Source organism: Tursiops truncatus, chromosome 6 (genome assembly GCF_011762595.2).
Source record: "Tursiops truncatus isolate mTurTru1 chromosome 6, mTurTru1.mat.Y, whole genome shotgun sequence".
NCBI lineage: Eukaryota > Metazoa > Chordata > Mammalia > Artiodactyla > Delphinidae > Tursiops > Tursiops truncatus.
In genome coordinates this window covers 109134568-109152951 of record NC_047039.1, presented here as the reverse complement: position 1 = coordinate 109152951, position 18384 = coordinate 109134568, and the positions used below count along the sequence as shown (strand labels likewise).

General features: G+C 51.7%; 1 protein-coding gene across 1 annotated transcript in view; it reads right to left on the bottom strand.

Annotated features, from left to right (window-relative positions):
- PRRX2 (paired related homeobox 2) overlaps window positions 1-18384 on the bottom strand; it is a 47514-nt gene that overhangs the window by 1254 nt on the left and 27876 nt on the right. Inside the window, exons 2-3 of the mRNA XM_033858821.2 lie at window positions 2017-2204; window positions 988-1166 (exon numbers count right to left, since the gene is read on the bottom strand). Coding sequence (XP_033714712.1) covers window positions 988-1166; window positions 2017-2204 — 367 coding nt within the window. The remainder of the gene's footprint in view (window positions 1-987; window positions 1167-2016; window positions 2205-18384) is intronic.

Here is an 18384-nt window from a genome sequence, read left to right as displayed (position 1 = left end):
GGTGACATAAGACACAAGGACATATTGCGGTGGCTGGAAGACCGCCGGGGGCCGGCCACCTCTGGCGGCCAGTCTTGGATCCCAGCCTCTGGTCTTCCTGCCTCCCCTCCCCAGCTCACTCGGCTGGGAAGCCTTCCCCTGGGGCTACAAGACTGGGGGGAAGAGGCAGAAGTGCCCACAGTCAGCCCTGGGACATGGAGCCGCCCCCGTAGGCTTGTGGTCCTTCCTCGCTGGACCAGGAGCTTCCTGAGAGCGGAAGCTCCTGTTCACCCCTAGCGCCTGCCCTGGGCCTGGCACACAGCAGGATGGGGCTGGGATGAACGCACACCTGTATGGAAGGAGGCCTGTTGGAGGTTCTCCCGCCCCAGGTAAGAGCACGGCATGGGGGGAGCTGTGAGAGCTGTGAGGCTAGCGTGGGCATCACTAGGACTCAGATCCCACGACCCACCGGCTCTTGCCTCTCACGAGACCATGGCTCCAGCAGAGCTGCTCGCACAGACTCAGGGGTGGATGGCACTCCCTGGAGTTGCGGGGTGCAGAAACCCAACTCACCAGCACCTCCTTCCCCTCCCTTCCTGCCCTGCCACCTTTCCCCAGCTTTGACCGGGACAAAACTGCCCCAGACTTTGACTCTGGGGCCCAGCCAGGCCCCTGGGACAGGGAACCACTCCCTCGGCCCCCCGGCCTCTCTCCGGGATGGTGGCCGAAGGGTGCTGGGGCGCTCGCGCCAGCCTAGGGATCTGCAGGTTTTCAGCTTCCTCAGGACGATGTGGGTTCTCCACTCCTTCCCAACAGGCCTCATTTTCTCGCCCCTCCACACGCTCACACGCTTGCCCACACACCCCTTGGTGCCCCCCAGGTCCACGGGGCACCTGGGCACCTTTCCTAGCTGTCTTCAGATCCTCAAAGGAGTCTGGGCCCTAAAACACCCCATGGGGTCCCCTGGTTGCTTGCGCCCTCCCGACCCAAAAGGGTTCCCGCTCTCACCTGTAGGGGGACGAGGCCGTCCAGGAGAGATAATCGGGGCTCAGGGCAGTGGGCCGGGGAGCCACGGGCTGCTCGATGGCGGCTTCCTGGCTGTAGGACTTGAGCAGCGAGGCTGAGCGGTTGGCCAGCATGGCCCGCTCGTTTCGGCGGAACTTGGCCCGGCGGTTCTGAAACCAGACCTGGGGGCAGGAAGGAGGGGTGAGCAGGCTGCTGAGGGGACCCAAGTCCTTGTGCACCCAGCATGTGCCTGCTCTGCCACCCATCCTGCACTGGCAGCTTCCCCTCTCTGAGCCTCAATTTTCTCATCTGTAAAATGGGGGTGATAAACGGTGCCTGCCGCTGGGTAAGTATGTGTTGGAGAATGTGCAAGTGGATGAATGAAAGAATGAATAGATGAGCATTTAGCTGCTGTGAGGTTGTAATGAGAGAGGTGCATGCTGGGCACTCAGCTCAGGGCTGGCACGGAACAAGCACTGAACACTTTTTTTTTTTTTTTTTTTTCGGTTTGCGGGCCTCTCAGTGTTGTGACCTCTCCCGTTGCGGAGCACAGGCTCCGGATGCGCAGGCTCAGTGGCCATGGCTCACGGGCCCAGCTGCTCCGCGGCATGTGGGATCTTCCCTGACCGGGGCACGAACCCATGTCCCCTGCATCGGCAGGCGGACTCTCAACCACTGCGCCACCAAGGAAGCCCAGCACTGAACACTTTAAAACGACTTTTATTTATCCAAACCCCATGTGCCAGGCACTGCTGTAAGCTACAAAGATATCAACTTCTTTCATTCTCGTAAGAACCCTATAAAACAGACCCACGTGATCCTCATTTTACAGGGAGGTACCTAAGGCACAGAGAGGCTGAGTAACTTGCTCAAGGTCACACAGCTGGTCAGTGGCAGGGCTTGGATTTGAACCTCAGCCCTCCTGGCCTCAGATGGTCCTGCTCTGAGACACCTCACCTTGGCAACTCCTTAACCCTGGGTGAGTGGTGGCTGCACGCTCCCCCGGGGGGCCCACGGATGGGCAGCACTCACCTGGACACGCGCCTCGCTGAGGTTGACGCGCCGGGCTAGCTCCTCCCGCACGAAGGCGTCGGGGTAGTGCGTGCGCTCGAACACGCGCTCCAGCGCCTGCAGCTGGCTGCTGTTGAACGTGGTGCGGTTCCGCCGCTGCTTCTTCTTCCGCTTGGCGGCGCCGCCGCGCCCGGGGCTGGGACACTCACCTGCGGAGGGGTCCGAGGGTCAGCGGGGCGGCGGACAGCGCGCAGTGAGTGCCCGCAGGGCCCCCAGCCCGGAGCTGCCGAGATGATCACGACTCAGGCACCAGCTCAGCGATGTGCTCTGAGCCCTTTCCCTGTGTCTCCCTCTGCTGATGGATGGTGCAGCCCGAGAACAGGAGCAGCTCCCTTTAATTCACGCCTTCATCCATCCTTCATCCACCCACCCATCCATCCATCCATCCATCCATTCTGCAACACATTTACTGAGCACCTACCGGGTGGCAGGCACAGGGTTAGGACCCTGGGGATATAATGGTGAACAGAAGCAGCCAGGTCCCCATCCTGTGGAGCCCGGGGACAAGCACCCACCGCCATGAGGGACAACTGACCTGGTGTGTGTGTGGGGGGGGGGGCGTGGCCGCTGGAGATATCTACGTGTCCTCGGCTCCTAGCTCAGGCTCTGGGGCATGGTAAACCCTCCACGGGTATTTGTTGTTGAATTATATTAATATATTAAAAAAGAGCAGTGAGAGTCACAGTTCCAAGGGTCCACTGCAGGCACCCACAGGTCAACGGATGCTCACAGGAATAGACAGGTGCTCTTCATGCCCCATTTACAGAGGGAGAAGGGAGGGGGGATGTTCAGCTACTATTTATTTCCACATTTCAATTTTACCCAAGGGCTGAACTGCTGACCCTTCCTCCTGCAGGGTCCAGCTCATTGTTCACTCCTCCAGGGAGCCCTCCCTGACCACCTGAGTCCACACGGAATCCCCTCTCCTCCACTGCACTCACCCAGCACTTAGAACCAACCCTGTCCGGTTCAGGGTCTGGTGTACCTTAATAAAAAAATGTATATTTTATGGATAAATAACAAGGTCTTACTATATAGCACAGGGAACTATATTCAATATCTTGTAATAAACAATAATGGAAAAGAATATGAAAAAGAATATATATATTTAACTGAATCACTTTGCTGTGCACCAGAAATTAACACAACATTGTAAATCAACTATACTTCAAAAAAAAAAAGAATATTTAATCAAACATTAAAAAATCTGGATCCTTAAAATTTGTACGGAGACACAACAGACCCCGAATAGCCAAAGCAGTCTTGAGTGAAAAAAACGGAGCTGGAGGAATCAGACTCCCTGGCTTCAGATTATAATACAAAGCTACAATAATCAAGACAATATGGTACTGGCACAAAAACAGAAATATAGATCAATGGAACAGGATAGAAAGCCCAGAGATAAACCCACTTACCTATGGTCAACTAATCTATGACAAAGGAGGCAAGGATATACAATGGAGAAACGACAGTCTCTTCAATAAGTGGTGATGGGAAAACTGGACAGCTACGTGTAAAAGAATGAAATTAGAACACTCCCTAACACCATACACAAAAATAAACTCAAAATGGATTAAAGACCTAAATGTAAGACCAGACACTATAAAACTCTTAGAGGAAAACATAGGAAGAACACTGTTTGACATAAATCACAGCAAGATCTTTTTTGATCCACCTCCCAGAGTAATGGAAATAAAAATAAAAATAAACAAATGGGACCTAATGAAATTTAAAAGCTTTTGCAAAGCAAAGGAAACTACAAACAAGACTAAAAGACTTGTTTGTTGTTTCCAAATGGGAGAAAATATTTGCAAATGAATCAACGGACAAAGGATTAATCTCCAAAATATATAAATAGCTCATGCAGCTCAATATTAAAAAAACAAACAACACAATCAAAAAATGGGCAGAAAACCTAAATAGGCATCTCTCCAAAGAAGATATACAGATTGCCAACAAACACATGAAAGAATGCTCAACATCATTAATGATTAGAGAAATGCAAATCAAAACTACAATGAGGTCTCACCTCACACCAGTTAGAATGGGCATCATCAGAAAATCTACAAACAACAAAGGCTGGAGAGGGTGTGGAGAAAAGGGAACCCTCTTGCACTGCTGGTGGGAATGTAAATTGATACAGCCACTATGGAGAACAGTATGGAGGTTCCTTAAAAAACTAAAAATAAAATTACCATATGACCCAGCAATCCCACTTCTGGGCATACACCCAGAGAAAACCGTAATTCAGAAAGACACACGCACCCCAATGTTCACTGCAGGACTATTTACAATATCAGGTGATGGAAGCAACCTAAATGTCCACTGACAGACGAATGGATAAAGAAGATGTGATACATATATACAATGGAATATTACTCAGCCATAAAAAGGAACTAAATTGGGTCACTTGTAGAGATGTGGATGGACCTAGAGACTGTCATACAGAGTAAAGTAAGTCAGAAAGAGAAAAACAAGTATTGTATATTAATGCATATATGTGGAACCTAGAAAAATGTTACAGATGAACCGGTTTGCAGGGCAGAAATAGAGACACAGATGTAGAGAACAAACATATGGACACCACGGGGGGAAAGTGGGGTGGGGGGTGGCGGGATGAATTGGGAAATTGGGATTGACATATATACACTAATATGTATAAAATAGATAACTAATAAGAACCTGCTGTATAAAAAAAAAAGAAAACAAAAAAAAAGAAGGAAAAAAACCCTCAGTGAAGGGTCCACTTAAGATTTCTACACTATTGTATGCACACTTTACCTCAAAAGTAAGAGAGGAACATAAATAAATATTAAATTTAATTTTTTAAAAATCTGGAGATTTCATGTAAGGAAAAAAAAAGTATATTTTAATAACCAAATAATGTCACTGCTTGTCGCAGTAACAGATTCAAGCAACACAGAAAGGCACAAAATAAAACAAACTACTCCCTTCTCCCGACTCTGCTCCCCAAGATTTACAAAGTTACAAATGTGTATTTAAAAAAATTTACAAGCATGAGATCACGCTGAACACATTGGTGCTGCAACTTGTCTCTCTCTCTCTCTCTCTCTTTTTTAAATATTTATTTATTTAGGCTGCACCAGGTCTTAGTTGCTGCGTGCATGCGGGATCTAGTTCCCCGACCAGGGATTGAACCCAGGCCCCCTGCATTGGGAGCTTGCATTCTTACCCGCTGGACCACCAGGGAAGTCCCCAAACTGAAGCTTGCCTCTTCCTATTTAATTTGCTCCAGAGATCACTCCACCTGGCCCAACAAACCCAGCCCTCTTTATTTGCATTAATTTCCATATTATATTTTCCCTCTTGTTCTCTCCCTCCGCATATCAGAACAATTTTTAAATTAGCCTTTGCTCTATCCTTCCAGCATTGCTTTTTAGAAAAATATATATATTATTTATTTATTTATTTATTATTCACATTGGCTGTGCCGGGTCTTAGCTGCTGCATGCGGGATCTTTGGTTATGGCATGTGGACTTCTAGGTTGCAGCATGTGGACTCTTAGCTGTGGCATGCATGCGGGGTCTAGTTCCCAGAGCAGGGATCGAACCCAGGCCCCCAGCATTGGGAGCGTGGAGTCTTACTCACTGGACCATGAGGGAAGTCCCCAGCATTGCTTTTTGCAAATATTTTTTTCAAGTATAATATTTTCTCCCCCTCTTCTATTGAAAGATAGCAGACTATGTACTGTTGTGTATCTCCCTTTTTTCCCACTGAGCAATATATCCCAGGGATTCCTCCATCCAGTGCAGAGAAGTCCTGCATGTACCTTCTCACAGCTCTGTATCACTCGGTTGTGCGAATGTACCGTGGTTTAGTCAACTAAAACCAGAGCCCTGTGGATGGGCACGTAGTGTGTTTCCAATCTTTTGCAATTAAAGAATGCCACAATTAATAACCTCGTGCAAACATGATTTTCTATTTTTGCCAGTGAATATTTGGGACACATTCCTAGAAGTGGGATTGCTTGGCCAGTGAGTAAAATGCTAGATGTGGCCAAATCCCCCATAACGCTTCCCAGCAGCGGTGGACAGGAAGGTCAGTTTTGCCCACAGTTGGGCCAACAGGATGCATTGTGAAACTTTTGGATTTGGGGCCACACCTTGTATTTTTGCTTCCCCAGTTACACATTCCCTTTATACGTGCTATGTTCTTCACACGATGCTGAGAAGTTGTTCAGCTGAGCATCTGGAACATTCCAGGCCCAGCCACGGATACCACTCAATCCTGGCTTTTGAATGAGCTCCCAGGTTAGCAGGGTTTACTGACTCTTGAGCAACCGGCTGATTTGATCGGAGGCTAACTTGTTCCATGAGCCTGGTAAGTAATTGCATCGGGGGTAGTGTGGGGGGCTGTCAGGCAGGAATCAGGCAGGATGCCCGGAAAAAGATGACCTTACTGGGTTTGGACCAGTGGTTCTCAACAGAGGGCAATGGAGCCTCCAGGGGACATCTGGCAATGTCTGGAGACGTTTCTGATGGACTGGGAGAGGGGGTGCTCCTAGGATCGAGGCAGAAGCTGGGGATACTGCTGAGTACACTTCGATGCACAAGGAAGGCCCCGCGTCAGGGAATTCTCTGGTTCACCGTGTCCATAGTGCTGAGAGAGAGAGAGGCCCTGGTTTGGAGGGAGGGCCAGTACGTTTCCCCTTTGAGAAGTACTGCAAACGTGGGACACATCTGGGGGTGGGGTAGGCAATGGCAGGGGACACGGAGCGGCCCCGGGCGAGCTGGCCTCTTCTCCTGGACCCGCTTCAGTCTTCACTCCTCACCCCTTTCCTCCAAGAAAAGGTGAAGATGGATGAGAATGTCTGGTGCCAGTGAACGTCTCTCCACCCCCCGCTCCCCACCCCCTCGAGCTGGAAGAAACCTTAAACTGAAATAACAAGGGCTGAGCGCTGAAAACCTGTGTGATCAAGAGCCTGAGAGCGGACAGAAGCTTCTGGAACACCAGCCATCGCGAGCCGATTTCCGCCCCCCTTCAGGCAACACTTCTTGGGCACAAACCCAACGCAGGAGGCATTTCAGCCAAAAAAGGAGAATTTTTCAGGAAATTTAGCAATTCAAAACTGAGGGTGTTGAAATGAAAATCATTTTGCAGCCTCGGCCCCCTCCAAGTGGGCGCCGGAAGAAACAACTCTGCTCTTTGGCCAAACTGCGTGGTGCCTTGGAGCTGAAACCCTCACACAAGGGCGCTTACCACCCCTCCCAACAACCCCAGACTCTCTCCACCCCTGACACCAGCTAGTCTCCACTGGTCTGGAGTCACATCTCCCTGGGGGTTCCCATCAAGGCAGCTATGATGGGATGCGCTCAACAAAAGTTGGTTTGGGGGCTTCCCTGGTGGCGCAGTGGATAGGAGTCTGCCTGCCAACGCAGGGGACACGGGTTTGATCCCTGGTCCGGGAAGATCCCACATGCCACGGAGAAACTGGAACCGCGCGCCACAACTCCTGAGCCTGCGCTCTATAGGCTGCGTGCCACAACTGCTGAGCCTGCGTGCCACAACTACTGAGCCCACACGCCTGGAGCCTGTTGCTCCGCAACAGGAGAAGCCCCCGCTCGACTAGAGAAGGCCCATGCGCAGCAATGAAGACCCAATGCAGCCAAAAATTAAAATTAAATCTTTAAAAAAAAAAAAAAAAGGGCTTCCCTGGTGGCGCAGTGGTTGAGAGTCCGCCTGCCGATGCAGGGGACACGGGTTCGTGCCCCGGTCCGGGAAGATCCCACATGCCACGGAGCAACTGGGCCCGTGAGCCATGGCCGCCGAGCCTGCGCGTCTGGAGCCTGTGCTCCGCAGCGGGAGAGGCCCGCATACCGCAAAAAAAAAAAAGAAAAAGTTGGTTTGGGCAGGAGGGATGCCAAGCGCTCTGTCTGCTTCCATCCACTGGATCCTGGCATCTGCCCTATGAGGCACTGGCCCATTTCACACACTGGGAAACTGAGGCTCTGAGAGGTTCACCCAAGATCACACAGCGGGGACTGGAGTCCGTGTCTGTGGGAAGGCTCAGGCGGCCCAGGTTGTGAGCCTGTCTCCGAGGGGGCCGCCTCCCTCGGTTCCCAGGGAAGGTGATGCGGGGGTCTGTCACACTCTCCGCCCCAGCTCTGGGAGACACCATGGATCATGTCATCTCACTGGTGCGGAAATGCCCCCGAGTGTCCTTCCTATAGCCCCTGGGAGGAAGACCTCACCTCTGGGAGCCCTGAGGGACAGCGGCTTGCCCAAGGTCACACAAAGTTCCTGGAGGAGCTGAATTTAACTCAGTGCCAAGAGCATAGTAATCGCTTGATACATGTTCGCTGCTCTTGGCATTCTTCCTTGTGTGCAACCCTCTTCCCGCCTGAAGACAAAGATCTTTCTCCCTCGGCCCCGCCCACAGTAGAAAGATGGTTCCAGTCCCTGCTGTGGGCAGAGGCTGGGGAGAGGCAGCCGAGGTTCAGGAAGGTTCATGCAGCGTCTTGGAGGTGACTCAGGACTCGAACCCACAGCTTTGGACTCAGCCAGGGCTCTCGGGCTGGACTCTGCTTCCCAGCAGATGTGCTGGATGCTCGTTACCATGAGTTCCCGAATCACCCCCTGAGAAGTGGATGGTGGTAGGCGTGTGTCCTCTGGGGGTTCCACGCTTGAGCTTAAAGCATTTGGAAAATAAATACTCTTGAAGCCTCAGGCCGGCGAGTACTGGGGCCAGCTCCGTCCAAGTCAGGGCTGTGCCCAAAATTTCCTTTTGTTCCGTAAAAATTCTGCTTTCCTCTGGGATTGAAAATAAAGCCTGAAACCACCTCCACTTACGTGGGCTGTTTAGGGGCTATTGTGAGGGGCGGGGATCAGGGAAGAGCAAAACAGCCTCACGTAGGGGAGGCCAGCCATGCTCTCTCCCTTATTACATTACAGTGAAAAAGAAGTGACTGGCACACAGTTTTCTGCCATTAAATTATTTCACACATACAATTTACTTGGCTGACTTCAGGCCAAAGACATTTAAAAACTCTGCTCTCGGCCAAATGATCAAGTGTTCCTGGCTCCCTCTCCTGCACCCATGGTTTTTCTTATTCTGTGTAATTTAAGGGTCTAAATAGTCTGGAGGGAATTAACTGCAAATTCTTCCTAAGACAAATAAATCCGGCCTCTTCGTTTCTGCCTTTCTCAAGCTGTTGAGAGACACTCTCTGTTTGTTTTTGCTTCAAATAGTCAAGTTTGTGCCTGACCCTGGGGCCACGGCAAGCTCCAACCCAAATAAATAACTTTTATTAATTAGCATTTATTCTGACCGAATAAGCAGCCTCCCCCCACCCCAAATGTGATCTCTGCCAACACGTTCACAAAAATAAACAACGCGTCCCCAGGACCTTGACGTGGATTTAACAAATTAACACTGGGCCTTGGTCAAAGGAGCTTCGAAGCTGCAGAAATATTTACAGCCAGAAAAGTCTGAGGAAGGAGGTGGAGGTGGGGGGCACAGAGAGGCTGCCCCCATCCCCAAACACCCGGGTCTCTTGGTAGAGACTTGGGTTCCTTTGAAAGACCCCTGGGAGAAGGGCTCCGACAGGGATTCTGGAAACGGTGTCCCTAGCTTCTGCGAGGCAGCATCTCTGGCTCAAATGCCACCAGGAGAGACTTGGGGGAGAATCTCACCTCCTCAGATAGGAAGTGAGAGGCAGCACAGGCGGTAAAGGAGCCGGGGTCCTGGTTTAGGACCTGAGGTTGGCCCTGGCGCACCAGCGGCGTGGCGGTGGATGAAGGCTTTATTCTGTCCCAGCCTCGGGAATTGCGCTGAGAAATGGAAGTAACAGGAACCACCTCATCGAACCCTCACAACCGTCAGACCTGCGTGCTCCTAGCCTGATTTTACAGACGAGGAAACTGAGGCACGGGCTTAAGCAACCTGCCAAATCCATGTGGCCAGTCAAGGCTGGAGCTGGGACTTAAACCTGCGGATTGGCATGGAGCCCAGGCTTTTAACCAGTTTGGCATGGGCGGCCGGCCCTAAGAGTACCCCCAGGTCTTCATGCAGCGAGGTTCTGGGGGTCTCTCCAGGGGCTTAGGGTGAATGGGTCAGCCAAGAAGAGGGGGGCTTAAGGCAACAGGAGCATCTCTAGAGCTGGGGTCTGTGCTGGACACAGGGCAGGGGTCTGTCAACAGCATGCAGGGTCGGGTAGCGTCGAGGGGGTGGGGCATGTGAGACCTGTGAGGGCAGAGCCAGGGTCACACCTGGCCCCAAGTGCGTCACCCACATTGGAAGGAAGAAAGGAAGGCTGGACAGAAGGCAGGAGGAAGGAGAAGCAGCATGGAGCCTGCAGCCATCTGGAGAAGGGCGCCTGGGCTTCCGGGGAGCTTCCCCAGGAGGCCAGCTCCGCCCCAGCCAGAAACTCAAACAAGGAGCTAAGAGCTGCTTTCATGTTTGGACAGGCTGGCCTCAGTCCAGGACACTCAGGGACCAGGGCTAAGGCACAAAGCGGGGTGAGATCACGCAGGTGGACTTCCCAGTACCACCTCCCTGGAGGCCCCCAGCAACCTCAAGATGGGCGGCAGGGATGCCTCTGCCTCACAGAGGAGAAGAGGGAGAGAGGCCCAGAGAGGGGCTAGGACCTACCCAGGGTCACACAGCGAGTGAGAATCCTCCCCCTGCCAACCCCAGGTCCTTTCTTCTCTCCCCACTTGGCAGAGAGAACGGAGGGAGGAGATAGCCCCAGCCTCCAGCCCAGCCCTGGACAAACTGATGGTGAACATGACAGAAGGATGGGGTCTTTGTCTTGAGGGTTTTGGGGCTCTGTCCACTGGATGGGGCCCCTCAGGCCCCCTGGGTGGGCAGTGGCAGGTCGGGGGGCTGGGGTGGTCTCAGAGCTGTTGTCCCAGGTTCGCAGCCTCCCTGAGGTCAGGATTTACATTGGACAAGCACATCCTCTCCCCTGAGGATCTCTGCCCGCTCCTTTCGTGGGCTTGCGACTTCTCTCTGCCTCCCTAGCTCACCTTCAGGTCTCAGCAGAATGCCGCTTCCTCCAGGAAGCCATCCCAGATCCCTCATCATAGCTCTGTCACGTTGCAGCATATATGTAGGGTCATTTGTCTGGCAGGGACTGGAACTTACTGTTTTCTGTCTCTCTGGGACCTGTCACAGGGCCTGGCCCAGGGTAAACTCTCCACAAATATTTGCTGAGTGTTGAGTGAGTGAATGAATGAAGAGATGAACAGACAAACGAGGAGGCCCTGAAAGAGCGTGGGAAGACTTCAGAGGCTGCCCCGGTCCCGGCCTGTCTCCAGGGTCCAGGTTCTTCCTTATGGAGCCATAGAGACCTGGCCAGGGCTGAGTCATGACAGCATGTGTCACAGGGCAGGAGGGAGGGGCTTGGGGCAGTGGGGGAGGGGAGCCAGCCACCAACACCCACTGTCCAGCTGCCCCTCCAAGGATGTTTCATCTCACTCATTTTGAACAAAAACCCAAGGTGCTGATACATTTTTATAGCTACCAGTCTAGAGAAGGAGAAAATATCTCAGGAAGGAAGGTGAGGAAGGAAGACACAGCGGGGCCCAGGGAGTCAGAGAGGGTCCCCTGGGGCCCTAGCCATGTCCCCATGATCTCACAGGCCTCAGACAGCACGTAAGAACCCAGGGTCACGGGCCACCTCAGCCTGGGACTGCTGCGCCCCCCACCCCCTCCCAGCCCAAGGCCAGTAACCAGTATGGGTATGAGGAGGCCTCTGCAGGCTTGGGCTAACCCTGGAGTCTGGAGGAGGCCGGGGGAGGCCCCTGCATGTCCTCTCGAATCCTCAGCAGGGTCCTGGAGGGAGCCGCAATGCATCTGGGTCTCTCTGGGGTCTAGAACCTCTTCCGTACACGCACTAAGGACGTGGCATGCTGCACACACTTCCCTCAGGCCACTGGACGCCCCCAAGAGACCTCAGTGGAGGGGCCAGTGTGCCAAGGTGACTTGCCTTACCGGAGAGCAAGAGTTCCTGCCACCTCAGGGCCTTTGCACATGCTGTTCCTGGCCTAGAGCACTGCACCCCTTTTGCCTGGTTAATGTTTCCCGGCCTTTAATCTCAGACTAAATGCCCTGTCCTGGAGGGGTCTTTCCCAGCCCTCAGACCAGGACAGATCTCCTTGTTACAGGCTCCCGGGCCCTCCTCCCTCCCCAGTACATCTGTAATTAAGTCATTCTTCTGTTTTGGTTTTCTGCTTCATGCTTGTCTCTTCCATTCCATTCTAAGCTCTAGGAAGGTGGGGGCTGGGTTTGCCTTGTCACTGCTGTATCCCCAGGACTGGGCAAGTAGTTTGTTTTCAGAAATATTTCTGAATGAATGACTATATAGATGAAGGAAGCCCTCATTCCAAAAAAGGGATGAAAGTCTCAACTTCCAAATCCAGTTCCCCTTACCCTCAAAAGGGCCAGACAATGGTTTCTTAGACATGACAGAAAAAGCACAAGCAATTAAACAACAAAAAAAAGAGAAATCGGACTTCTTCAAATTTAAAACTTTTGTGAACACCATCAAGAAAGTAAAAAGACAGCCCACAGAATGGGAAACCTATTTACAAATCATATATTTGATAAGAGACTTGTATTAGGAAATATCAAGAACTCTTGTAACTCAACAATAAAAAGACAAATAGTCCAATTTAAAAATGAGCAAATGATCTGAATAGACATTTCTCCAAAGAAGATATACAAATGACCAATAAGCACATGAAAAGATGCTCAACAGTATTAGCCATCAGGGAGATGCAAAGCAAAATCACTGTGAGATACAACTTCACACCTACTAGGATGTCTAGAACCAAAAGGCAAATAATAACAAGTGGTGGAAAGAATGTGGAGAAATCAGAACCCCCAGGCACTGCTGATAGGAATGAAAAGTGATGCAGCCACTTTGGAAAACAGCCTGGCAGTTCCTCAAAATGTTAAAAATAGAGTTAGCATATGACCCAGCAATTCCACTCCCAGTTGTATCCTCAAGAGAAATGAAAACATATGTCCACACGAACACTTGGATACGAATGAATGCTCATAGCAGCAATACTCATAAGAGCCCAGAAGTCGAAACAACCCAAATGCCCATCAGCTGATGAGTGGGTACCCCAAATATCCGTACAATGGAATATTATTCGACTGTCAACAGGAACGAAGTCCTAATCCATGCCACACCATGGATGACCCCTGAAAACATGACGCCGAGTGTAAGAAGACGGTGCCACTGACAAAAGGGCACCTGATGTGCAATTCCACTCATATGAACTGTCCGGAATAGGCAAATCTATAGAGACAGAAAGTAGATTAGTGGTTGCCAGGGACCGGGGGAGGGTGATGGGGGTGGGGTGAGGGGGTGAGGACTAAAGGGTGCAGGGTTTACTTCTGGGCTGATGAAAATGTTCTAAAATCGATTGTGGTGATGGTCGTACGACTGAACAGACCAGAAATCACTGGATTGTATGCTTTAAATGGGTGAATTGTATGTGATGTGAATTAAATCTCAAAGTCGTCATACAAGAAGAACACAGAAAAAAAGGGAGGGGGTAGAGAGAAATACTGGGATTGGCTGAGAATAGCAAGGAAGGGAGATCCCGGGAATGCTTGGTGGGGATGTGACCGGGAGTGGGGAGGACAGAGTCTCTAAGGCCCAGAGAGTGGCTCAGTGCTGCCTGGAAAGCCCCAAAGCCACTCTGGGTCAGGGTCTTTGGGAAAATGCTCAGTAAGACAGCTGCCACAAGGCGGGGGCGGTTCTCCGGACAGAATATCTCCACGTGGGGGCTGCCACCAGGGGATGCATGAGGCCAAAACTTCTTCAGAGACCCAGGAGCCTTTGAAAAATGTGATCATTGGGCCCAAGTAGGGAAAAAGGGATGAAGCTACCAGGCAGAGAACATGTGTGTCCTATTCTTAGGCACAGAGAAAGGTGGGAGGTCCAAAGCCAGATACCCCTGACCATCTCAAAGGCTCTGGGGTCCCCGGAACCTCCCCTGCTGCCCCCAAAACCTCTGGGTCCGGGGCCTGATCACCTCCCACCTCAGCATTCCAGGACCCAGAAGTTCACATCTGTGGTCAGCCCTGTCTTCTCTGTTCCCGACACCCCCAAACCGAGCTCCAGAAAGTGGGGGCACAGGGCTGGAATGGGGGTACAGGGGATTGGGAGCCCGGGAACCAATCTGGAGGAAGAGCAGCCCTTTGCTTAAAATTTGGCCTAAGAAGGGGGCTAGCGTCTGTCCCGTCTGGTTTTAATCTAAGGTTGGTGGCCAAATGCCAGATTTATTGTAAAACCTACATTTTAATAAGGGGCTGGTATCTGGAGGAAAGTTCATTAACCATTTCCAGACCAGGGGGAAGTCGCTGCTCAGGGCTCAGTGTGGGGTTTCCTCTCCCAGCTCTGAGCTCCTGGGCCTCTCCAAGCCCACCGCCAGCACCTGCTGGGAGTCAGGGCGAGGGCTGGGGGTCGGGCGCAGAGAAGGTCCGATTTCGTGTGGCTTGGTTCTGAAACAAAGCTGCAGATGGCTCTGGGGATCTCAAGCCTCTTACGCTTGTCTTCCCAGGACTCAGTCCTGAAGGATCCTTACAGATTATCTGTCAAAGACCCTCACTTAAAAAAAAAATTTTTTTTTATTATTATTTTTTTTTTTGGCCACGCTGCGTGGCATGCGGGGATCTTACTTCCCCAACCAAGGATCGAGCCGTGCCCCCTGCAGTGGAAGTGCAGAGTCTTAACCACTGGACCACCAGGGAAGTCCCCAAAGCCCCTCATTTTTGCCGATGGGGAAACTGAGCCATGAGGAGGGGCAGCGGCTTAGCCAGGGCTCCCAGCAAGGCAGCGGGACCCCAAGTTCTGTCCACTGACGTCCAACCCCTTGAGAACACACATTTTTCTCCTTCCTGCTCTCTCTCTGTTTCTGGGTTCCCTGGGGAGGGGCGTGCAGGAGCGCCTCCCTGACCCAGCAATTGGGCACGGTTGGCAGGGGGCGGGGCAAACCAGCAGCCCAGCAAGAGAGCCGATGGTTGCCTCCCCTGAGCACCTGAGCTTGAGGAAAACGTTACCCTGTGTGTCCTCGGTCAAGAGAGTTCCCTTCTTGGGCCCTCGGTTTCACCATCTGTGCACTGGGGCAAGTACAGTATCCATGCCTCCTTCTCAAGCTGACACAGAGGATGGAACAGTCCAGGGCTTTCCCAAGAACATGCTAAACGCAGTGGGCCACACAGATGCCCACTACCCTATTACTTTTCTTTCTTTTTTTTTTGTGGCCGCGCTGCACGGCATGCGGGATCTTAGCTCCCCGACCAGGGATCAAGCCCGTGCCCCTTGCAGTGGAAGTGTGGAGTCTTAACCACTGGACCGCCAGGGAAGTCCCCTCACTATTACTTTTCCAAAATGAAACCTAGGCCGTGGCTCATTGGTTCTCCCTCCATTTCAGTCATGAACCCCTTGAGGAATCTGAGGAATGCTACGGACCCTTCCCCAGAAAAACACAGGTGCACATAGAAGTTTGCATGTAACTTTGTTGGCGGGGAGCGGGGGGTGGTTCACAGACTTTCTGAATCGTGCGCACAGACCGCCACGCTAAAAAGTCAGCCTTTGTGCCCCAGGAGAACCTGTCCCTTTGCCCCTGTTTCACCTTGGGGTCCCTTGCACAGCTCCCCCCAGATAGCAGCTGAGATAAAGGCAGTGCCCATCGGCTCCTCTTCCGAGGTTGGCGGGACCTCCCCTGACCCCAGCTCTGGGCTGATGCTGTAACTCCCAGAGAGGCTGACCTTTAAAGCGTCACCGCAGGTTTTTATGACCCATCTGAGTTCCAGGCACGCTGCAAGATGTGAGTTTGAGGTTCAGCTCAGAGAAGCTCCAGGCTGCCTGAGTGTTTCTGCTGCCCTGCTCACCACAGTGTGGGCATGTGGTGAGGACAGGACCCCCACTTCCCACCCTTTTTTTTTGGCTTCCATTTACTGAACTTTTATTGTGTGCCTGGCACTGGGTTACAAAGCCCTGCCTTCTCCAATGCAGAAGGCACTGTTACTAAGCCTTGTTCTCAGTCGGGGCCAGTGAGGTTCAGAGAGGTGAAGTAGCTGACTCAGGTCACACAGCCAGGCAGTGATGAAGCGGGAGCTTATGTCCAGTCTGTCTGTCCCCTAAGTGGCTGGCATCTGGCAGTGGAAGCTGCCCTCATTAACCATTTCCAGACCAGGATGAAGTTGCTGCTAAGGACCCACTGTGGGTTTTCTTTCTTCCACTTAAGAGCTCCGGACCTCTCACAGCCCACAACCAGCACTTGCTGGGAGTCAGGATGAGGGCTGGTGGCTGGGTGCAGAGACCACTCCAATTTCCTGTGGCTTAGCTGGCCCCTCTGTTCTACTTGAGCAAATCTGGGTGTTCTGCCCACACTCCCCCCCCTCAACAGGCTCATGGGCCCTGGTGCCCTCAAGGCTGACTATCCCCTGCTGTGTGTCAGCCGGGTGGGCGCCTGTCTGTGTTCCCGGCCTCCACCAGCCTCACCGGCAGGGTGCACCCAGAGCTTGGGCACAGAGCCATCTGTGACATCTCTAACTGGTTCCAGTCACACCCTCAGACGACAGTCAACCCTGACTCCAGAAAATTCTCTATTGCAGTGAGTCATAATCCCTTTCCCTGTGGGTCCCCCAGTTTATGCTCCAAGCGAGGGACAGCACAGGGGACTCTTCCCCAGGGCCACCTTGCTAACGTTTGAAGGCAGCTTTTCCAATGCCTCTCCTGTGATTCTGGGACCCTGCCCTGCCCCCTCACCACTCCAGTGGCCTCCAGGGGAGGGGCTGATACCAGATCTTCCAGATTTCTCAAAGGGTGACCACCGACCCTTTGCTTCAAGACTCCCTGGGAAGCTCATTAAAAAGGGACATTGTGGGACTTTCCTGGCGGTCCGGTGGTTAGTACTCCATACTTCCACTGCAGGGGGCACGGGTTCGATCCCTGGTCAGGAGCTAAGATCCCACATCCCACGCAGCGCGGCCACCAAAAAAAAAAAGAAAAAAAAAGGGACGTTCCCATCCCATCTCCAGGGATTCCGATCCAGCAGGCCCAGGGTCAGCTGAGGGTCTGCAGCCCAGTCTCCCTCACCTGCAAGGTTATGAACCACGGGTTTCAGTGCAGCAAACAGAGGATGTCATGACTCGACATGAAAAGTGCCGATCCACCAGCTAGCTCTACACTGGTCCACGCAGCTATCTAAAGTCAAATTTACATTGATTAAAATGAAATAAAAACATAAATCCTGTTCCTTGGTCACACCAGGCACACTTCAAGGACTCAACAGCCACTGTGGCCAGGGGCTGCCAGACCGAAAAGCACAGATAGGGAGTATTTTCCTCATTACAGAAAGTTGTATCAGATAGAGCTGCTCTAGATATTCTCATTTTTCTTCTTCTTTTTCCTTTTAAAGGACAGGGAAGAACAACAAAGCCCAGCACTGAAGGACTTTTAAAAATTTTTATTTATTATTTTTTTAAGAAGCAGGTTCTTATTAGTCATCCATTTTATACATATTAGTGTATACATGTCAATCCCAATCGCCCAATTCATCCCACCCCCCCCCGCAACTTTCCCCCCTTGGTGTCTATACGTTTGACCTCTACAACTGCGTCTCTATTTCTGCCTTGCAAACCGGTTCATCTGTACCATTTTTCTAGATTCCACATATATGCGTTAATATACGATATTTGTTTCTCTCTGTCTGACTTACTGAAGGACATTTGAAAGGAGAAAAATCATCCCCAAATCCCACCATGCCAGCATATCTATTAAATTTTTGGCAGACTTTTGGACCCATGTCCACACATATGCAGTTCACACGTGAGTCCACTTACAGTGTGCATGAATATCATTTCCTTTTTTGGATGGGGCATTAAGAGGCCACCATTAAGATCAGACACACCCAGGGACAGCATGTTTGGTTGAGCGGGTTGTGCACTGCACAATTCCATGGCAGCATCCCTATAGACTACAGTGTGACTGGTGCCCCCTATAGCTATGCAGTGGATAACCTGCTCATTTGTGCCTCTCTCTCCTGGAAATAGCCGCATTCAAGTCCTGGCTTCACCACACACCAGCTACGTGAGCTCTCTGGACAAGTGGCTTCACCTTTCCGAGACTGGGCTTCTTCACTGTAAATGGGGCTGGCAGTACCTAAAGTGCTTAGACAATGTCTGGCACCTAGTAAGTGCTCAAGTAACATGAGCTATTATGTGGGTGACCGGTATTCCCTCATCATTTCACGGAGCAGATTCAATGTGACAGTTCAGATAAAGTGTTTCTTGCTGTGGGTGGCATGGACCAGGGCTGAGCGTGTGTTGGATGCTCACTTAA